The sequence below is a fragment of the Sus scrofa genome, chromosome 14 (assembly GCF_054392235.1).
Source record: "Sus scrofa isolate SSC_HxYL_T2T_F1_AM1 chromosome 14, Sscrofa_HxYL_maternal_Yorkshire_Landrace_v2.0, whole genome shotgun sequence".
Classification (NCBI taxonomy): Eukaryota; Metazoa; Chordata; class Mammalia; order Artiodactyla; family Suidae; genus Sus; species Sus scrofa.
The window spans coordinates 99,421,259-99,445,570 of record NC_139396.1 but is presented as its reverse complement, the minus strand read 5'-3'; the positions used below and the strand labels follow the sequence as shown (position 1 = coordinate 99,445,570).

At 36.0% G+C, this 24,312-nt stretch overlaps 1 protein-coding gene across 10 annotated transcripts in view; it reads right to left on the bottom strand.

Annotated features, from left to right (window-relative positions):
* Positions 1-24,312, bottom strand: part of ADK (adenosine kinase) — a 481,834-nt gene that overhangs the window by 94,651 nt on the left and 362,871 nt on the right. For all 10 annotated transcript variants that reach the window (XR_014828152.1, XR_014828151.1, XR_014828153.1 and 7 more), the window contains one exon: positions 230-265. Coding sequence is in view for 4 of the 10 variants with exons in the window: in XM_084997382.1 (XP_084853508.1) it covers positions 230-265 (36 nt within the window). In the remaining 6 variants the exon portion in view is untranslated. The remainder of the gene's footprint in view (positions 1-229; positions 266-24,312) is intronic.

Below are 24,312 nucleotides of genomic sequence, written 5' to 3'. Positions count from 1 at the left end.
AAATTCAATAAATAACATCTGTAGGCGATGTTGGGTGCAGACCTAGCAGAGTGCGTCATAACACTGTGCTGGCAGAACAAAGAAACCATGACGACTGCCAAGTTTCCATGGCAACTGCTGCGAGGCTCTGAGAGTATAATAGCACATCAATCACTGTCCAAAAGAACTTCATTATCAGCTAGAAAAAACCTTTAGGATCTGTTTAGTGTGCAATTGTGGGTTAACTCACCTCAAAGCCTTGCTCTCTAGCAAAAGTGGCAGCTTCCTGAAATAAAAAAAAAAAGAACAGTTAATTATAAAGTGCTAGGTAATGAAGAAATAATCCATTTTGAAACTCATTCAAATAGTCTTCTTTTTACACAATTATCTCAATATACCCACATAGTTCATTTTTTATTCTTATACCAAAAAAAAAAAGATTTCTTTTTTCCTTGACATAGAAAAAAAGGCAGCATAATGTCAACACACTTCACAAGTTGAAATAAAGAAGATGTAGTACATGTTTTCACTGTAGCTGTCACCATGAGTTCAGGTGTTTTGACCCCAGCAAAGAAAGAAAATCATTTGAAACTTTAGGAAGATGCTGATGGTTGTTTTTAATTAAAACAATGCCTTTCAGAAAGCTCTTCTGTAGAGAAGTCTGCTAATAAATGTATAGATTCAGAAAAAACACCATTTTGCAATCACTAGTGAAATTTATTTAGGCAAACATCATCAATGGATGCTAAAAGTATCAAAGATTACATGCTAGTCAAGGGGAGCAAAGAGTAACTTTATAATGGAAGGTCAAGCTGTCGTCACTTTAACCCAACTATCAATGCTACTATCACTCATCATTAATAATGGTATCACCAAATATAATGTGTCTTCTGTTATGATGCAGTATGTATCACATATAAAGCTTTTAACATGAATTATTCAAAACTTTAATTCAGTATCTCACAGTCTATAGGAAATACAGAGGATAGAAGAACAAGTTAAATGATACACTGAGAAAGCAAATGGACACTATACAGGACAAGTAGGTTGGTCTTTTCAATAAGTCAATGTCATGATCAAGTGGGGAGGGGGAAAATGACCAGGACTAATGTATAGTCCTTAAATGGAAACTGTTTTGAACAAACTAGCTATAAAATATATTTTGAGACAAGTGGAGAAATGTGATTATGAAATGGGAATTAGATAATATTAGGAATTACCAATTAGATAAGGAAGATGTCCTTGATTTTTAGAGATGTATTCTGAAGTATGTGGGGATAAAATAGGATATATACAATTTATTTTAGAAAACTTAAAAAAATGGTAATGATTAAATCTATACGTATTCAGTATTTTTGGTTTTTTGCTTGTTTGAAAATTTTTGTTATAAAAAGTCTAATAACTACCCTTTTGTTTCCTTTTGATATAACATGACAAGGTAACAAATGTTGAACATTTAAAAAATAGTTAAAAATTTTTAAACACAATGTTTTTCTAGATATTAAATATCTTAAGGGTATAATCTGATGAACATTATTTTCTACCCTAATGCCCTTATAATAGGTTATCAAATGACAAAAAACACATCTGTGTAACCAAATTCTTTCCCTTTCTTCACTCTCCGCTTTGTGCATATATTTTAATTTTAGTACAAATATAGAAAATGGTGGAATATTACTTTTCAATTCCACTTCCCTCTTGAAAACGGAAAAAAAAAAAAAAACTGCAGACAACTGTCAAGAGCCTCTACATCTTAACTTACATTCCTCCAAAATTATCTTTGCCAAGAGATATTAATAGAAGGATGGGATGTGAGCCTGAGTAGTGAGCAGATCCAATGCAACTGAAACGACGGCTGCACCAAACCATGTAAGGCAGAAAGCACAGTTACAGTCTCCAGCACAAATCTGGGTACTATCTATGTGTTGAGGAAAACATGGGGGAAAAAAGTGTATATGCACTTATGGTCCAAGATACTAATACCCTATAAGTTTAAAGAAACAATTTTAAGGTTTGAAAAGGTCTAAATGGATGATTACATCTAAACACTGAAGTTAATAGAAAGTAATAGGCTGAAAGGACAACTCCTAGGCTGTTCACCTGAGAAGCATAAAGCTGATTGAGTTAATCTTAGTTGATGTAGAAAAAAAAATTGAATTATGATCTTGACAATTGGTGCAAGCAAGCTTAGCCTCTTTGACAATTTACTTACAAGAGAATCTTGTATACCACAGAGTCAATAATATTTGCTAGTGTGTACATCAAGGAAAAGGATAAGGTTTGAAAGATATCAAGGTAGAAGTCTTCCAAGCTGTCCCAGTTCAAGAAATAACCAAGCTAATTGCTATATGAAAAAGACAACTAAAAAGCTCTTCAAGAGCTACTTATAGTGATTTCATCTGAGAAGTGAAAGAAGCCTAGAGCACTTGTAAGACAAAGTTAATGTGAAGGATTTGTATGACTAAAATTGCACTAAGACATAAAAACTTAAAATTCTAATACAGTAGTGAAGTTGTCTTTTTTAATGTCCAGTTTTGCTCATACAAATGTAAGAAACAATTAATTGTGATCTGTTATGGTAATAGTCTTTACGGAATATTGGTCCTAGGACACTTTCGACGTCTGTAATACGTACAACATATTTATGACTGAGTGAATGCTGAAGAAAAGTCAACTCAATTTTCTCTTAGCGCCCCCTCTTCACACAGGTTTGCAGAGCTGTGCCCTATCGCTGAAAAGCTAAGCACTTGTTCTAGGGCTTAAAAAGATCTTATCTTCTGACTTCCTCCCACCTTCCTTTGATCTTGGGCTGGTGCCCCCAGTCACTCCATTAGAGAAGGCAGCTGGCTCACATCACTGCAGACTTTCCCACAGCTAACCTCTGATCTGAAGGTGTTTGTAGATACAGTGATGGAACAACATTTATTTTTCCCTCACAGCAAAACAAATAAAACAACACAGAAAAACAGTTTGACCCAGTAAGAATTTTAAGCAGAATTTTAGTCCTCAGATTCACTCACTGCATGGAGGAGGAGAAAGAAAAGGCATTAGGTCAGAAGTCAGGGCATAAATGGTGGGCAGAATAGTAAGGCAGGTCCCAAATATAGGGGTAATTCCAAGTGAACTGATCACGCTAAATTGAAAAGGACTTTTTAGCGTGCCTTCGCAGTAAAAGTGAGAAAAGAAAACAAGCAAGTCCCCATCTGTGCTGCCCCAGGGCGCCACGTACTGAGTTTCACAAATCTAATGAAGCAGTCAGGTTAAAATCCAACCACAGAGTGGATGTGACATGTGGCGAACAGCTAGGGTTAGAATAGAGAAGCAGGGCGGTTCCTAATGCAGGTGATTATCCATGTGATAATCATTATATTTACAGGCTTTCCATTTTAGATCTGACATCAAAAATCACAAAGGAGGAGGGATTAAGGAAATAAACAACCTACACAGAGGCTTTCCTGCTCCCCTGAGAGTGTGGCGCTTTCATTCATGCATGACAAGCAACAAAAGCAAAACCAAACAGGCCAGGAGAGTATTTCTGAGAAGGCTGGATTTCACATTAACACTTCTTTCCATTTTGATAACTTTCACTATTATTCAGTTTCTCATACAGGGCGCATTTTCCAAATCAGTTCCCATTGTTGTCTATGCTATAATACAGTATCATTTTTGGTTTCCAATGAATGATACTTACATAATATGTCTTTTACAACAACAAAGTCATTTTTTCCTTCCTGGAATTGAGTGTTATGAATAAAATGACATGTAATTAAAGTCTTAGACTCTCATCTACATCACACTATTTAGGATTTGCAGTAGGCTTGCTGCTTCACCAACCAGGCTAAAAGGATGAAACAACTGGTTTTTTGAGTAGAGACTTAAAAAAAAGCTGAAATTCACAGTTAATGAAAACTATGGAATACTTACATTAAGAGCTATTTAAAGGGATTAGCAAGCTACTACTAAAAAGCACAATCCTCAGATTATACAGGAAAGGAAGGAAAAACTCAAGTGTGTGTCTGTGTATATGAAAGGTGACTATTTCCTGTACATTCAAGTCAGAAGAAAAGTATTTTCTCTGCATTTTGTCTGATAACACCACAATTTTACTTTATACAGAATTATCTGTAATCACCATTAAATTAACACCATAACTAGTCCATACCATTTTTATAATTAGCTGTCACCAGTTATACAGAAATACAAATGTCTTCTATATTTGACCATATACCCTGAGACTGCCAAATTCACTTTTTAGTTGTAGGGACTACATACTTTAGCTTTTAAAAAGAAAGACGTTCCTACTAACCATACCACAAAGTTATTTATTTATTTTTTGGGAGGTCTTTTTGTCTTTTCTTTTTAGGGTCACACCTGGGGCACGTGGAGGGTCCAATCAGAGCTGCAGCCGCTGGCCTACGCCATGGCCACAGCAAGGCAGAATCTGAGCTGCATCTGCAACCTACACCACATCTCATGCCGGATCCTTAACCCACTGAGTGAGGCCAGGGATGGAACCCGCGTCCTCAGGGATGCCAGTCAGGTTTGCTCACTTCTGAGCCACGTTGGGAACTCCCCCACGAAGTTATTTTAAGAAGTTAGTAAGGAGTTCCCGACTGGGGCAGCAGAAACGAATTAGAATTATTAGAATTATTATTGGCTTGCATATGTTACCACCCTACTTTTTGATGTCAGACATGAGGGGTCCTGCATATAGGCTGAAACTTCATGGACTGAAGCAAAAAAGGGAGAGGATACAACTTAGGACCAAAGAAAGCAGCCCATCCATTCAAAACAAACTATTTTGTTACTCCAATACAAACAGGGAGCAGAAAATTCACTGGGAGTTCCCAAGGTCTTCACCTAAGTCATAGGAGTCCAGAGCTTTGGGAAGAGCCAAGGGAGAATGGAGCCACCAAACCAGTTCTGCTGTTTTGTTTGTTCATCTCCCCATCCAAATAGTATTTATTCTGCAAGGAGAGTTTTAGGCTAACAGATACTATTATGCTAGAGGTGTATCACTGCAACAGCTGTTGCAAACCTTATAATGGTATTAGATTTTGACTTCATAACATTTGAAACAATACTGTAAATTCTTAATGGTGCAGCATCCATGAGAGTCTAAGATGGAATGTTATCTATGTTTGCCTTTCCCTCTATAAATCTGTGTAAGGAATCTCTCTATATAAAATTCATAAATTTGTACATACATAGAGATGTATAATGCTTCCTTTGAATGGCTTTAAATGCCAAACAGCACTGGTCAGGAGGAAGTTATAGCCAAATGGAAAGCGTATAGGGCTTAGAATCAGAAGACTTATACTAAGATTGCAAGTTTTACAGCTCATTTCATTATATAATCTTGAACAAGTCACTCAATATATCAGTTTATATCACTAAAACTGAGGCTAACAAAACTTACTGAATTGTTGCTAGGAGTCAATAAAATATTTCATGTGGAATTGTAAAATCATTTTACTTACTGAATTCAGCTCTTGGTAAGACTTGAGAATAATTTAAACAATTGAATTTCAGAGCATCCAGACTACATTCAATGATTTTTCCCATCTGTGGATCATGCGTATAGTAGGAAACCTCCAAATTGGTTGCCTACTACAATGACTGGTTGTGTTCAAATCTTTGTGCAGACCCCTTCCCTTGGAGTCTAGGTAGGACCTAGTGACTTGCTTCTAAAAAATACATGACACAAGTGATGGGATGTCTTGTTCATCCATCTACACTCACTCTCTCAGTTCTCACTCTAGAGGAAATAAGCTGCCATGCTGTGCAGCAGCCATGACTAACGACCAGAGAGGATCTGAGGCTTGCCAACACTCATGTGCGTGAGCCTGGAAGTGAGTCCTCTCCAAGCAGTAATATGACTATAGCACTAGCTGACATCTTGATTACAGCCTTACAAGGGACTCTGATTCAGAGGCACCAAACCAAGCTGTGCCGATTCCCTATCCACATTTTATACAAGAGGAACCTAAGCTTAGAGAGGTTAACATGGCCCAACTCAGACATCTTCTCATTCAGACCATGCTAATCCTTAAAGAAATCCTCACAAAAATTAAATCAAAGCAAGTGTGGTTAACAGATCAATAACAGGATGAGCAAATTCTGTAAAGAGCATTTAGATATATACTATCTAAAGGTTTTGTATACCTGATTATGATTAATCATTTCTTGGCTGACGTAGTGATACACCTCTAAGTCATGATGACATTAGAACTATGTGGTGTTTATTTTTTTTTCCTACAGCATATTATAAAGACTTACATTGCTTAAGCCTCTAGGTATTTCTTCATACTATCTATCCCTTGGACTATGAATTACCTTTTCTTTATGCTACCTACAAAATCATTTATATATTTTCTTATGAGATTGCATTAATGTTATACTATTTTTAATAGTAAACTATTTCTGATGAGGAACAGTTTTCATCTGTAAATAAATGAAAGCTAAAGAAAATCATTAAGTAAAATATAAGCCTAGGAAATCCCTTTTAAAATAAATTTCATTCATGAAAATATCTGAACTGGCTTTTTCCAAAGAGTATAACATACAACTTTTTGGAGATTTTCAACCTGTACTCTGACATTTATTACCATATGCTTCCTGTCTGCAGAATGCTGAATAGAAATATTATTTAACATTTATTGAGTGCCAAAAACTCTGTGGGGCAATGTATAAGCTATAAAGACATGCATGGCCCCATTCAATAAGTTTATAATAAAAATTAGATTGACAGTTTATAAACTATACCTCCATAAACATGACTGAAAAAAACATTAAGCAGCTAAATTACAAGTCAAAAAAATTAGGTTTAGTTTAGAACATACTTAACCCTCACATAGTGATTTATTAGGTGATTTATCAAGGAGTCATGCATTACCACCTTTATGCATATTTAATGATGGTAACTAAAGGAAAACAAGGTTAGGAAAAGTGAGTCATCAAAATTTGACTGACTAGCTATTTAGGCTAATTTATATATCAATTCAAGTTTTTAAGTTGCTGAAGAAAGAAAAGACAGATAATAGCATAAGAACATTATCAGGTAGCAGGCCTCTTAGTGGGTATTTTATTTCCACTTGTAATGAGATAAAATGTACTTGGCACAATGATGCCACTCAACAAATGTCAATTATTTTCCTTATTTCATCTGATTTTCATGAAAATTCCACTAAATAGGTATTCTTCTCCTCTCACAGATGAAAATCTTAGGGTTCAAAGAGATGAAAGATGTCTAAGACCAACTAGCAGGTAATTGTGATAGACAGTGCTTGGATCTGAGGCTTTCTGAATGGTTTGTGTTGGTCTGCTCCTGATGAACTCTTTTAGCTTTCATTTGCCTAAGAAAGTCTTTATCTCACTTTCATTTTTGAAAGATATTTTTGCTAGGTATAGAATTCTAGGTTGACAATTTTTTCTCTCAGTGTTCTGAGGACAGCTGGCATTATTTCAGATGTATCTTTGTCTTTGTTTCTCTGTATATAAAGTGTCTTTTAAAAAATCTGTCTCCTTTTAAGACAGTAAAAGACAGAATAAATAACCAAGTCTTACAATTTTATTTATTTTTTGGCCACACCTATGGCATGCAGAAGTTCCTGGGACAGGGATCAAACCAACACCACAGCAGTGACCCAAGCCCACAGCAGTGACAACACTGGATCATTATCTGCTAGGTCACCAGAGCACTCCAACTTTTACAATTTTAGACATATGTTTATGTTGGGCAATGAAAAAGGCACTACTGATCAGTGAGAAACATTAGACAAAAGAGAGGAGGGGAAGACCTCAGGGTGGGGAAAAACTAGCATTCTTGTTAAGTGCATTTCTAATAATTCCTTTTTGTCAAATGTGCACCAGTGCCCTTTATATTTCCCATATCCCATGGATGAAGCTTCCTAAAGTGCCAAGGTGTGAAAATCACTACCATTTAAACCCCACCCTTGATGGCCCCTCCAATGACTCTGTGCAGAACCTATCACAAAAGCTCCTCTATTCTCTGAATTCTCCCTCTAGTGGTGGGAGAAAAAGACAATTCCTTTCAAAGTCAGAATTTTTAACCTACAGCTATGTACCTAATGCATCTTATTAAAATATCACCAATAACCAGTATTATTTTCTTCCTTCTTCCCAGGTGACTCAAAATAATTATGCACAGAGTATATTGTAAGCTGCTGTCTTAGAAATAAAACTGATATAGATAGAATTAGAATCTTCACAATGGCCAGTGAGAAGTAGTAAGGATAGCCATGGCAATAACAATCAACACAGGTCTTTCAAGGAAAACACACAAACACACAGTACACACACACACACCAAAAATAAAACTACAAAGAAGTCAAAGTAAAAAATCTAATGTGCATGAAAAGGAAATCAGCCAAATGCCCATATCAGGCTATTAAAAAAACAATCAGAGAAAGATGATAGAAACCACACAATAGAACATGTGGCAAGTACTCCATAAATGTTTAATTGAAAGCACGATTCACCTACCTTTGCTTTGTGATAAATAGGCTTAAAAAGATTATTTTTGGGAGTTCGTACTTTTTTGGCAGTTCCCACTGTTGTGCAGTGGGTTAAGAATCCAATTGTGTGGCTTGGGTTGCTGTGGAGGTGAGGGTTTGATCCCCCAGCCTGGTGCAATGGGTTAAAGAATCTGGCATTGCTGTAACTGTGTCTCAGAATTCAATCCATGGCCCAGGAACTTCCACATGCCTCAGGTGTGGCCATAAAAATAAAAAAAAAAATTCTTTTAATTAAAAAAAAAATTACTTTTTTTTGGACTACACTCAAAAAGCATGTGGAAGTGCCAGGGCCAGGGATGGATCCCACACCACAGCAGCAACCTGAGCTGCTGCAGTGACAATGCCAGATCCTTAACCCACTGAGCCAAGAGAACTCCCTAAAAAGATTACTTTTGAAAAGCTAGTATTGTACTTGATAATGAAATGGAGCCAATCATCTTAGTCGACAAACCAGAATCAAGATGTCTCCATCTTTCTACCTCACAAACCTTTTGTCAGAATCTGAGATAACACATTACCCAATCCTAGTGCTTGACTGTGTATTTTGTGGTCTTTGTAACAAAGTTATAAGTTTTCATTAGATATCAACAACACTTTGGGAAATGAAGGTAATATAGCACAAAGATAGCAATGAAGTACTGGCGTTTTTATTGTACCGTATATTATAAAGTGATTGTGCTAACAGATGAAACTTTTTAAAAGCAATTTTGACTTACTGTATACAGTATGACAAGATGGCTTCTACCCACATCCATTTCAGAAATATCATTGGTAACCAACCTTATTATTAGTCTTTTTCCTTGGCCTTTTTTGTAATAGGACTCCATGTCTTTTCTAGAGGGATGTAGGATTTCTGCAGTGTAATATTTAGGAATAATTATTTTAAGAAATAAAATGAGTACCCATTTCCTTCTATTTCTGTGGAGGTTTAATTTCAATCCCTCTCCAAATTTCTTTGCATCACTAATTACTGTTCATTTCCTGAGTAAATATTTTCCCTCTTCAAGTCTTTGGTCAGTTTTTCCCACTTACTCCTGCATTTTAAGCCCTGTTGTTTGGATTTATCCAACAGCAGAAAAAAATGAGACTTTTTTTGATGCTTAGAGTTTGAATTTTTCCACCCTCTCCTAGAAACACTCCTCTACTTCTCTTTTGCATATTTTCTTTCCCTTTCACTCTTACTTTTCTATTGATTATCTTCTCTCTCATCTGTTAAAACCCCTAAATAATGTCTTTGCTAGAAATTCAGTTTCTCTTATATACATATTTTTTCATTTTGGCTACCCCACAGCACATGGAGTTCTCAGGCCAGGGATCAGATGATCAAATCATGGTCTTGACTCACATTGCACCTGCAGCAATGCCAGATCCTTCAACCCACCATGGAAGGCCAGGGATCAAACCTGTGTCCTGGCACTTCAGAGACGCCGCCAAGATTGCTGTGCCACAGTGAGAACTCGCATGCTTTAGTTTCTCCCTTTATAATTTTTAGATGTAATTTCCTTTATTCCTTTCATTTGATATCATCCTCAGATATCTTGCCTTCCCTTCCAGAGTCCCTTTGACACTTTCTTTCTCATTGCATCTGACACCTTCCAAGTTCTGCCAAGTACATTTTATAAGCACAAGGCCTAAAACACCTATAGCCTTGTTTCCATTCTTACTGACAAAAACCTAGGTCTGGCCTATATGACCTCTTGCCTAGATTACTGCTATACTCTCTTAACTAGTCTCAAGAACCAGTCACACTCAGTTTGAAAATGTCTTTGTTCCCGACCATTAGATCCACCTTCTTAAATATCAACTCTGATTAGCCTTTGTTCACAAAGCTACCCACTGCTTCCTGATAAAAGACCCAGTTCCACAGCCTGACTTTCAAAGGGTCCTCAATAAAGTGTCCCTACTTTTCCTTTCTAGCCTGATCTTTTGCTATTCCCTTGTACATGTACCAGATGCCACTCAAACTAGAATATTTGCTATTCTCTGAAAATGCCCCAAGCCTTTTTGCCTTCATGCTACCTTGCCCATGTAGGCACTAAATGAATTAGAATATCCTTCAACCACCCTTGTCAAAATCCTACCAATCCCTCCAGGGTTAGTGCAGCCATCTTCTGCTTAATGGAACTTTTCTTGAATTGTTCATGGTCTCTCCTTTTTCACCTCCAGAAGTGGCTTTCTGCATTGCAGAAGACTTTTGCTTAATTCTTAACAGTTTCTTTTATGGTAATTACGTACAGATTGGAAACATAGTTATTTGTACAGACATCTTATCTCTCCTACTAGATTATAAATTCTTAGCGCAGAAACTCGTTTTTACTTTGAATGCTCAAAGCATCTAACATATTGCTTTGCCCAGAATAGATAATAAATCCTTGTTGATTTACCAAATGATAAGGATGAAGCATTCACCTACATTAAGCAAAGAAGAAATAGCTCTGAATTAGATCAACTTTGACTTGATTTGTTGTGGTTCATATTTTGATTTTAGTGATCTTAGTGATCTATAAATTTCTCTATTATGCCATTTCTTGCATTGCATTATAATTTTTTTACATGGGCTTATTTCCCCCCTTAGTTTATGAGCTTCTTGAGAACTAAGTTTTATATTATATTCTAGAATTGTGCCTCATACAAAGTATGAATTAAATAAATATGTGTTGTAATGAGTTAAACTCATTTTAAAAGGTAAAAGGTCTTTCTACTCAGGTATACTAGGATTTTCTAGAATAAGAACTAAGATTTGGCTAAAAACTTAGTAAATTGCTGGCCTGATGTGTTCTGTCAGAATATTCATGCAGTCTGTACTGTGTACCATTTCTGCAGTTGTCCTGCTCTAGGAAGTTACCATAAAGGATTTTGGCATTTGTCTCTTTTCCAAGAATCACACAAATAATCAGGGAAATAGTTTTCCCTGGAAGAATATTTAACTCAGAAATTTTAAATTATACTTTCAAAGACACACACATACTACTTATGATAGAAGTAGCATGAATGCAAAAAAAAAAAAAAAGACAAAGAATAACTAAGCAAAACCCATAAAACACTCTCCTACATACAGAATAAATAACAGGGTTAAATACTAAGTCCTGACTCAGTTTGAGGACTTGGTAAGTTATCACTAAGGGCAATTTTATGACAAGCTTCATTTTACTTGCTGACATGCAAGATAACTAGAGAGTTTATATATGTGGGATAGAAACACAGGTCTAAATGTACTTATAACCAACAATAACACTCTATGGTACATCCCACAACTTTAAAATGACCCTGTTTTTTAACTCTAGCAAATAAATGCTCATACTTCCAATGTAATATATGTCATTTTCTCACTGTCAGTGTACATATCACTATAGATCCACCACATGTGTGGTGGCCCAATGCTAAGGCCCAATGCTAAATTTTCTTATTTCATTTTCTCTCTTTTTTTTTTTTTTTGTCTTTTTGTATTTTTAGGGCCACATCTGTGGCATATGGAGGTTCCCAGGCTAGGAGTCTAATCAGAAGTACAGCTGCCAGTCTACGCCATAGTCACAGCAACTCGGGAGCTGAGCCGCACCTGCAACCTACACCACAGCTCACGGCAATGCCAGATCCTTAACTCAGTGAGGCCAGAGGTCAAACCTGTAACCTCATGGTTACTAGCTGGGTTCGTTAACCACTGAGCCATGATGGGAAATCCTAACTTTTCTTTTCTTTTTTTTTTTTTTTGGGCCGCACCTGAGGCGTACAGAGGTTCCCAGGCTAGGCGTCTAATTGGAGCTATAGCTGCTGGCCACAGCAACCCAGGATCTGAGCTGAGTTTGTGACCTACACTGCAGGTCACAGCAAGGGCAGATCCTTAACCCACTGAGCGAGGCCAGGGATCAAACCTGCAACCTCATGGTTCCTAGTTGGGATTCATTTCCGATGCACCACGATGGGAACTCCCGAACTTTTCTTATTTCAAATGAAGAGATTATATACATAAATTGACTTTATGTGTTAAGTGTTCCAAGGACAAGATCTGATTTGGATAGCGAACCCCTTCAAAACAGAAGCTAGGAGCAATGGTGACAACCTAAAAAACTTGTGAAAGGCGTGATCTGATTTACATCTCTAGTTCATATGCCTTATACCTCGCAAACAAGGAAAGTCAATTTTTGAACAGCCAGAGTAGATTACAGATGGTTTAGATACAAAAGGGGCCCACCTGAGATATACTCACCAACCCAACAGCACCTGGTAATGAGGCAGTATTGGATTAGCAGTAGCAGGAATGGAGGCAAGGAGTCTGGGTTTAGGAGTGGACTGTTGCTGGGGAGGACACTGTATCTTCCACTTCCACTCAAACAGAATAACTCACTATGACACCACCCTGGTTAATCTTGATGTGGACAGCCAACACTCAACAATGGTTTTGTTGCTACAGAGATTTTCAGCTATCAATAACTCTTCTTTCTGCTTTGACACCTTTATGCTGTCCTCTGCTAGTCAACAGCTGACTGTACTCTGTTTTGCTTTTTTTGAACGGATAGCAAGGGAAGTCAAGAGTCATAAAAAAGGAACAGTGCATTATTGAGAAAGAAACATTTAAACAGCTTATCTGAAAGAATACTAATAGTGTGGAGGTCTATTTAATGTTTTTTTTCAGGAGCTCCCTAAATTACTCAGTGTACTGTCTGGCACAGTGTCTGAAAACATAGCTGCCACAGAAAAATGGCATACTTTCCCCTGTAACTGTGAAAGAATAATATGTACTCTTGTTAGTATCCCCAAAGCAAAACATACACATTGTATATTCTACAGGTGTTGGCTAAAATGTGAAATTTGATAACTGTAATAGGTTCAGAACTGGCATTCATAGTTGATGAGTATTTCTAGCCTTCATGTAACCACCATGATAATGTTAGTCAGATTGGCTCAGTAGCTGTTGGATCTTTCTTGGTTGTGATGACCTGGATAGATTTTTGATTATCTGTTACAGGAATTAAAGGGGGGGTAGCAATAACTATCTTCCATCTGCTTTGAGAATTTTAGCAACCAATAAACATCTTAGATATAATTTATTTCCATAGATTTATAGTACCTGCTAGATTCATATGATTAATCAAAAATAAGGAAAGAAGAATTAAGATGAAAGCAAAAATTAATTTCAGGCGAAGGTGTATGTAAGGAAGGACAGTGAGTTACAGAAAACGAGAGGTGTGTCCTGAGAATAAGTGGTCCAATTTGGGCAGATCATAAGGGAGGAGTAGAGGCATAGAAAGCATTAAGATGGGAAAGGCAGGTTTACTCTGTAATGAGTTAGGAGACTGGACGGAATTCATTTAACTACGTGGTAGAGAGATGGAGGAGGTGAGAGATATTAAGCGACCTAATTAGGACGACACTTTAGAGATTAATTTATCTAGTAGCAATATGCAGCCTGGATGTAAAAGGGAAGATAGGTGAAGATTTTTAGATGGCAGGTTCAGGAAACAGGTGATAAATTTAAAATATTTTGACTCAAAGACCCAAGTACAGAAAAGATAATTTGTAAGATAAATACAATATAATACATTTTAGGCAAACCATCTTTTTTAGGCTTGGCTTCCATGTTCCAGAAAATAATGAAATAAAGTCAAAGAGTCCTGGACTTGGAATCAAGAAACTCAGATTCTAGTTCTTACTGTGCCTTATACTTAACCCTCCACTGTGACTTTAGGCAAGACAAACTCTCTGAGATTCCTCATTTTGAAAATGAGAGGCTTATAACACTTTCTAAAGTTCTTCTAAGTCTAAAATGCAATGACCATAAAAATGAGTTTTGGGGCGGGAAGGTTCCTAACAACCACAGACAGTTTACTATTAAGGAGGGCTCCACAAGCAAAAAGTCCACAGACTCTACTGAGAAATGACTGGCTTAAATTCGTGAGAGATAAATATGTCATTTTTTATTTTTACTGCTCATATCTTTTTGTAAAAGGTGAAGTAACATTTTAGAAGTCAGTAAAAGATTCATTCCTTCTTTCTAAAAGCCAAAATTCAAGAAACCTTTCGCCTTATTCATGGATACTGAAAACAAACCCTTGCCAAGAAAAACAAATTGCAAAATATGGAGGTTGGAAAATGTGAATCATCATTGGTATTAAAACCCACATTTAATAATTATGTTGCAGTTTCAAATTACTGCTGAATCCCATTAGGCTTAAACATAAATTCAGTAAAGAATTTATGATTTTATAAATGGCATTTAAATGTATTCAGAAGTAGAAACAAGAACCATCTGATAGAGAAGTGATTGTGGTTAAAGTGAAAAGAAGGAGAAAATAAAGACATAAGGAGGCCAGAAGGTGAAGGAGAGGAAGGAAATAGAAATAGGCTTAAAGTCAATGCACTACAGTAATGATTCTGAGGCAAATGCTTACAAATTTTGTTTTGTATTATGCATTTTCATACTTGATGGGATTCTGAATTAATACTATAATAAAAGATGAGGCACCTGTCATTTAAGAAGCAGAAATTATTTCAGCAGAACTTTGTGCCAAGTTCTTAAGGATTTTTAGAACATATGGAAATATACACCACATGAGTGAAAATAACAATTTGGCCTTTATTCTACATCCAATTTGGATTTTACTTAACTGTCTCCTAAAATTTTTATTCCATCTTAATCATATTCATTAATCTGAAAAGTAGAATGCAAGTGGGGTCTTACTACACTGTTCCCCTCTGTAAGATTTATGCTAATTGTTGACATGACCTCTTGTTTAAAAACTGCCAGTTTCATAAGTAGCAATCTTGAATTGTTAAAATCTTGCACTCTTTCATTCAGTTATTAGGGAACAGTTACACAACTCAACAAGCTCATATTAATATACAGTAATGTTCTGGAGCGCTACTGGAGCATGGCTGAATGCTAAAACTTGTGATTTGATTTTCCAGGCTCTAACCATCCCTTTCTGAACCCTTTACTTCCATGTGACCTTCGGGGTCCTAAGGCCTTCAGGTCATAATTTAATTAATTTAAGGCCTCACAAGATCTATATACCTATTTACTCCGTGCTATTAAGACTTAGAAATTTTCTAAGGGTCCTTGGGTACAAAATAGAGGAAGAAAAGCCAAATTTGAAGGGTCAACAGAAAATACCCAACATAGAAAGTTAGATCTAAGGTACTCAAGCTACCACTCAAGACTTTCATGAGAAGGGAGCAGAAGAGCCAGTGAATTTTAAAGGTTAGTAATGGTCAGGGATCTTAGTGGAGTCAATGTGGACACAAGTGGGAGGGGGAGGTATTAATGGTAATTCTCTGAATGCTTTACTTTGTGTAAGAACTCTGGGAGGTAAAGGAAAGTATCCCAATAATGACTTACATTTAATTTTCTAGGAAAAGGATTTAAAATTATATTTCATTTAATTTAAAGAAAACAAGACTGTAGTGATTTTGTGTGGGAGCACAACAAATACACAGATAAAACTCTACTACCAATACAACACAAAATAATGTACATGTGACCAAGTACATGATGGGATAGTATATAAAAGTTGAGAAATGTCCACCACGATTGTGAGAAAATGCAAAGAATTTTTAAGAAACAGAATAGGGTTAGCTGGGAAAGGTTTGTTAGAGAGAAAGGGCTTCTGTGTTGGACCTTGAAAGAGGACCCTGAGAAGAAAAACAGAGTAAAAGCATGAAAATAAAAAGTATTAAAGAATTCTAAGAAATCACAGGACTGGGACACATGGGCCATCAAAGAGAAGAAATGAAAACCATTAGTTTTCCTGGGCTTGAGAAAGTTTCCAGGTTTTGAAAATTAAAGGTAGAATGTAATAAATATACTGTTCTTTTTACAAGTGGTTTTCCTACAAATATTGATGGGTTCATTTAATTTAAATGGCCTTTTCTGGGAGATGTCTGAGACTCTGGTGTTTGACCCTAGGCAAAGAACTGTCAGAAGCCAAAGATGTAAAAACAGAGATGGAGTTCCCATTGTGGTGCAGCAGAAACAAATCTGACTATTATCCATGAGGATGTGGATTTGATCCCTGGCCTCACTCAGAGGGTTGGTGATCCGGCATTGTTGTGAGCTGTGCCATAGGTCGCAGTCTCGGCTCAGATCCTGAGTTGCTGTGGCTGTGGTAGGCAGCTGTAGCTCCAATTTCACCCCAGCCTAGTAACTTTCATGTGCCACAGGCACGGGCCTAAAAATAAATAAATAAATAAATAAATAAATAAATAAATAAATAAATAAAAGAAAATAAACAGAAAGATGCTTGGGGAAGATGATAAGTGAAACAGATTGTTCCAGAAATACTTGTTAGAAAAGCATAATACAAAAGGATCCACTAAAGTAGTAACTTTCATGACAGCAACCACAGCAAAATATTCACTTTACTTTGCAACCTGCCATACGTAGACAGATGTATAAGGCATTTTTACAAATGTACATTCTTATATCTTTTATACTTATTTTATTTAGGATTGCTAATTTCGTCTCCCAAATGAAGCTAAGAATATCATTTGCAAAGTAACATGGCCCTTTGAAACTCAGACTTTAGAAAGTCTGTACCAGGAACTATTAGGAAGTCATAATACAGAAGAGACTATTAAGAGGGACCTAACTAGGATTTGGTGGGGTGGAAGAAGTTTCCAAGAGATGAAATGTAAGTTGACAATGAATAAGAGTTAGCTGGGTGAATAATACTGAGTAATGGGGTAAAAATAGGTTAAGGCAGAGAGGAGAGCATGTGTGAAGAATCTGAGGAGAAGAAGAAGAGTTCATTGGTTTTTAAAACTGGAAATAGGCCAGTGTGGTAGGAGATTGTTAGTGGAGAGACAGTATTATGGATTCTGAATTCTGCTCTAAGTGAAAAAATAAATGCCTACAATACAACATAACCAAAGAAAAATGATATTTGTTGAATGTAAAACCAAACCCAGAAACAAAATTTAATTTTGCCCTTGACCTGATTTGCAAGGACAGTTTTAAAGTTATAGAGCATAAAATATAATGCAAGTGTATCTGACACAAAGAACACTGATTTAATTTCTGCCAAAGCAGGCATTTATTGAAAGCACATGTACAACACTAAAAAGGATCCTAAAATTTTATGTGCCACATTTGATAAGAGATCTAATTTATATTCTGGCATTTTAGCTAGAAGCTTGGATTAGTGATGCAGCAACATAATAAGGACTTCAGTTTTTCTATTCTTTTATAGTTATGTCATATTCATGTGGTCACTGGCAAGTCCAATTAGTTCAAACTGATGCACTAATTTCAAAACAAAGGTTAGTGTTCAGGAACAAGGAGACAAAGACTATCTCTAAAAAAAAAAAGAAACAAATGGCTAATCAGTGAAAGTGTATTTGCCTGTATTCCAATATACTCCAGTTCTTAACTCCATCCTCAAATCAGAACCTTTCATTGCTTTTCTACCTGCTTCAGTTATGCTAGTTCTGTGCCAAGTACCCCACAGACACATACTTAAGAAAAAAAAAAGGCTATATTCTTTTAAAAATGTCATCTGGGCCTTATTTATTCAAAAAGCATTTATTAAGCATCTATGAGTCAGGCAGTGGGCCATAAAGAAAAAAACATGAGTCACGTCCTTATACTTTCAACTGGTAAGTAGGGGAATGTTCAAAGCCAGTCCTCAAAACTGAATAAGCCAATTCCTTGAAACAAATCCCTGCATCTCTATCTATGTGGTTTTACTGGCTTTACTACTCTGTTTTAACTCTGACTCAAATAGTAACACAATATAATGATGCTATATAAACTATGAACAATGAACACCTTAAGATATTTTAACTGTTCCCATCAATTTCAACGAAATTGTAGTGTATACACATGTTATATTGGGCAAAGTCTATATTCAGATGAAATTTTGAGGTATGCAAAAGTTTCTTATCTCTAGACTTACACTGTTCATTTTCTCTCCTTACCTCACACTATTAGTCTTCTCATTGCCTCTCTCTTTCCCTATCCAAAACTGAGATGAAGAAAGGATATTACATTTATTCACACTGTCCTATTAATATATGATGACACTTAGTATGTTAAGTTTAATAAAAGTGACCACTTGCACACAAAGGAGTAACTGGCAAATGGCAACATAAGCAAGAAAATAAGTATACACTGGCACACTTAAATTCACAAATTCCCAGATGACCACTTATTCTGCTTACTTATAAACTGGCTACTTTCAGGCTTTTTAAGATATTTTCATTTTACATTCTAGAAATTATTATAGCCAAAGCTTCCACACCAATAATATTTCCTTAGCACATAACACTGCTATAGAAGACACTGACAATTTTTGGTTCGGTTTTATTTTGGTTTGGGGAGTGAGTCTTTATATGTTACTAGGTAATTATCATTTATTGTATTATTTAACTTCTGATATACCACGCCATGTATTCCAAACTAGATCATGAGCTCTCTGAAGAGAGGCTCGCACTCATACCTTTAAAAAAACCCACCAGTCCTTTTTCTTTTAAGAGCAATAAAAAAGACATTCAGTAAGTATTTATTAATTTAATAATTTGCAGAACAGCATGAAAAATGAAGATAGTTGTGGTTTGGTTTTTATCTAAAGGAATTTTTGCTGTTCTGCATGAAATGCTAGTAGCCATGCCTTTCATAATACTGTAACTTGGAAAGATGAAAAAGTATTTTTTTTTTTTTTTTTGCAGTTTGGAATCAGGATTGATTGATTGATTTATTTTTTTATGGTGACAGATTTTTTTTTTTAAATTAAGATGAACAAATATTGGCCACAAAAGTAACAGAACATATAGAGACATGTAAGTGATTAAATTAACCAAATTTCAGAAAAGGACAAAGTGTTACATGAAGCTTTTTACTACTGCTTTAATTTTTACATGTTACTTTTACTTTATGGCAATATTCAGAAGCAGTTGTTAATAATTCTACAGAATTTGATTACATTATAAGTTATTTTGCTTTATAGCAATATTCATAAGCAACTGCTGGCCATTTTAGAGAATTTAGTCTATTGCTAGGATAAAACATCATCAATGAAAATATGACTATATTCCTAGATTGTATCATCTCCAAACACTTGGTATACTATAGGACTCAAATGATTAGAATCTATAAGTGAATAAATAATGTAATGTGGTACATTGCATCCACATGGAATGTACAATTTGATATTAATAAAGATCAGAGGCTATGAAGGACAAGACTAACAAATGTGACTACACAGAAATGAAGTTTCCACATGCAAAAATGCACCAAAAATAAAGTCAAAAGACAAACTGGGAGAAATATTTCCCAGCCTGCTGGGATTTATTTCCCTAATAAACTAAAGGGGAAAAAAAAAAAGTCAGTAGGAAAAAAAAATCCAAAAGAAAGATTGATAAAGAATTAGAGGGGGTTCCTGCTATGGTGCAGTGGGTTAAGGATCTGGTGTTGCTGCAGCTGTGGCTTGGATTTGATCCCTGGCCCAGGAACTTCCATATACCACAAGTGTGGCCGAAAGGAGAAAAAAAAAAAAAAGAATTAGGGAGATAACAGATGAAAATACAAATGACTCCTAAACTTAGGAAAAGATGTGTTCAACAACTCTAGAAATGCAAATTAAACCACTGAGATGTCACATAAATTTATCATTTCAGCAAATCTTAAAAACTTTTAAACTGGAAATATGATTTGGTGGAAATTCTCAGGAGGGCAATTGGCAAAATTTATCAAACTTAAAATATTAATTGCCTAAGAAGTAGCAGTTCTACTTCTAGAGATCGAGTCAATAGAAAAATTTACACAAAAGTACACTGACATATGGATGGACCTAGAAACTATCATGCTAAGTGAAGTCAGCCATACAATGAGACACCAACATCAAATGCTTTCACTGACATGTGGAATCTGAAAAAAGGACAGACTGAACTTCTTTGCAGAACAGATGCTGACTCACAGACATTGAAAAACTTATGGTCTCCAAAGGAGACAGTTTGGGGGGTGGGGGGAATGTGCTTGGGCTGTGGGATGGAAATCCTGTGAAATCAGATTGTTATGATCATTATACAACTACAGATGTGATAAATTCATTTGAGTAATTAAAAAAAAAGAAAAAAGAAAGAAAGAAAAAAGAAAGGCTAAAAAAAAAAAGAAAAAAAAAACTTTATATAAATGTTACATCCAGGATGTAAAAAAAAAAAGTACATTGACATATATTCACTACAGCACTATTTATAATAACAAAACCCAGAAAACACCTTTTCTTCTTTCTTTCTTTCTTTTTTGCGCACTTTTTTTTTTTTTCCAGGGCTGCACTTGCGGCATATGGAGGTTTCCAGGCTAGGGGTCAAATTGGGGCTACAGCTGCCAGCCTATGCCATAGCCACATGGCGGCCTGCGCCACAGTCACAGCAACATCAGATCTGAGCTGCGTCTGCAAACTACACCACAGCTCGTGGCAACGCCAGATCCTTAACCCACTAAGCAAGGCCAGGGATTGAACCTGCAACCTCAGGGTTCCTTGTCGGATTCATTTCTGCTGCACCACAATAGGAACTCCCCAGAAAACACTTCGATAGCCTTTGCTAAGAGAACAAACTATAGTGTATTCATACAACATACAACTATTATAAAAAAAATAAGGAAAGTAAGTCTGTACTAACAGGAAAAGGGGTCTAGAAATTTTAAGTAAAAAGCTTCAAAGGAGAATTATAGTGTGCTATCATTAAAATGAATATTTTAAATACTTTTCAAGATAAAAAATTATCTAGAAGGGCATACCCAAAACTAATAAAAGATTATCTCACTATGAGATGTGTTGGAATTACGAAAAAGATTCTTTTCTGGTATTCCTAGGCTTTTTGTTTGTTTGTTTGTTTGTTTGTTTGTTTGTTTGTTTTTAGGGCCGCAGCTGTGAATATGGAAGTTCCCAGGCTAGGGGTTGAACTGGAGTTACAGCTGCCGGCCTATACCACAACTACAGCAACGCGGGATCCGAGCCACGTCTGCAATCTACACCACAGCCAAAGGCAACTCTGAATCCGAGCTGAGTCTGTGACCTACACCATAGCTCATGGCAACTTTGGATCCTTAACCCACTGAGCAAGGCTAGGGATCGAACTCCCAACCTCATGGTTATTCGTCAGATTTGTTTCCACTGCACCGCAATGGGAACTCCCAGTATTCTCTAACTGTGTAAAGCCCAATTTTTAAACAATGACCAAGTAAAAAGAAATAAAGTTCAAGTACAGGATAAAAATGAAATCTCGAGTCATATGTTCTACCTTGTTATAAACTATTTGTATATAGAAGTATCTGATATTATACAGTTTACATAACGCTAAGTTACGTGGTTTTTAAATTATAAAGGGGGTGAAAGGGCAAACACAAATATTCTACACTCAACATATATTCCATCAGCAGTAGCCAGTCAAACACATATGCCTATTTAGCTTCTGAAATTTACTAATTTGCATTTGAAGACCTATGATTCACCTTTTATAAACTTCAGTCAGGAGTATAACATAAAATATGAGAAAAAAAAAAAAAAGAACAGGTTCCTTCACTATCTATAGGATATCTGTTTCTAAGTAGTTTCAATGAAGAACACTTAAATATTTTAATTCATAGCTCTATTGATAAAAGGTGTAGGGCTGCTGGCAGCTCAAGTTGAAATTTATTTTGCTTATTTTATACATATTAGAAATAGTCACAGAGTAGCACCATTTTCTAATATGATGTAGCTCTTGTTCTGTTTCAAACAAATATAAACATAAGATTCACAGTAACAGGGGCGTGTCTATTTTATTTTATTTTATTTTATTTTATTTTGTTTTTAGGGTTGCACATGTGATATACGGAGGTTCCCAGGCCAGGGGTCAAATCAGAGCTGCAGCCGCTGGCCAATACCACAGCCACAGCAACATCAGATCCGAGCTGTGTGTGCGACCTACACCACAGCTCATGGCAACAACGGGTACTTAACCCACTGAGTGAGGCCAGGCATCGAACCTGCGTCCTCATGGATGCTACTCAGATTCATTTCCACTGAGTCACAATGGGAACTCCGCCTATTTTTATTTCTTGAGGTCTGACAGCCTACTACATAATCTAAAGAATGCAGAAGTAGGCAATGATCACAGAAATCTGAAGTCCTTTTCCACAGATACACTGCTATGTAATAACCTATGCTTAAATCTTACAGGGTAATAATGGCCCTAAAAGGGAACTAACAGCATGCTTCCAGCTGTGCCTGGCATCCTCTTCTCCTCAAATTCTAAAACAGCTTCCTATATATTTTTTAACTTGATACTTAAAAGAAGACAGTAGGAGAAAAGCTAAGATTGCATAAGGACTGGTCAGTAAGACTGAGAAAACGTTTCCATGAATGCTATACATGCTCCTCCTGCCAAATCTCCTTAGTGGTACCGATATTCCAAAAGAAGATATTTAGTTAAATATACAAGAGCAGAGTCCCTGCTGGTGATAGCTAGTGAAGCTGTTCTTTTAGCTCAGTGGCAAAGAATGCATACTATATTGTACATGAGAGGTTGGAGATTTGAAATGTACTCCTGCCAATTGATTTTTACTCTGAAAACTTTCTAAATCAATGATAAGCTCTTTGCACTGAGAAGGGCATGGAATAGCCTCAAGTTGTATATGCAGTCTGTATGTAGAAAATAAGCATGGCTCATATGGCATATTGCTGTTCTCTATTTTAGAACTAGCACAGGAAACATGTGATGTGTTCATTGCTATGGTAACTACATTTCAGTGGTGAACAGGAGAGCAAACGGGCATGTAAAACATGTATAAGTTGTCAATATATAAGAAACTGCTATCCTGGAGCTGCAATAACTTAAATTTTCTTGTTGCATGACTTATTAGAATAAAGTTCTACCACTTCTATTTTTTAAAAAAATGTGGTTTAATAAGCCTTCACTCTCCAAAATGCCTCCTCCATTCAAGAAGACAAATGAACTGCGTCTTTCATCCCAGGATTTTAGTTGCTTCATAAAGAAGCAACTATTTTTATTATTATTGTTGTTGTTGTTGTTATTAATCTAGGCTTCTAAAAAAAAGTATGTCTAATATCCTCTGTGATTTAAGGATGAAGTCTTAGCCTTGGTCAATAGGAAAAATACTCTTGCCTATCTTCTCCAGGGATTTGAGTCTACAGTTCGGACCAACTAAATCTGATTTTTAGGTTGATTATAGGGGGAGAAATCTCTGATATGGCACTAGTGTTATTTCAATCTTCTAGGTGTTCTCTCCCTAGAGCAATCTAGACACAAGATCTGCCTAAGGCTTTGATTACTTTTAGGACAGTCTCTGATTGTTCTGTGCTTTAATGAGATATTGAAACTATTGTATACTTCATTTTAAACTTTCCATATGATATCGCTTAGGAATAGAAATCTTTAGTTTTCTCTGACAATTCTCTCTCCCAACTCCTTCCCTACCTCTCTCCCTCTCCTTCAATTTATTATTCTGAGTTATGAGACAGCTAAAGAAATCTCACAGAAATGACTTTAAAAGGTTAATGAGTTGAATAACTTAAAAATGTAATGATAAAGGTCATTCCCTAGAATAAATTATTTTAAAAAGTTAAAATCTATACTAAATTTCATACTATCATAAGCCTGTGGTCACACTAAAAAAATGACTCACCATGGCAACTATAATACTGTAGTTATATAAGTTACATATGTATGCACATAAAATTATATTTTTATGTAATAAATATTTGGGGGTGCTTTTATAAAGAACCATATTCTGTGGCAAATAAACCCTGTCCGGTGCAACCAACATTAATATCAAGATGGACTACTGAAAAAATCCATCAGA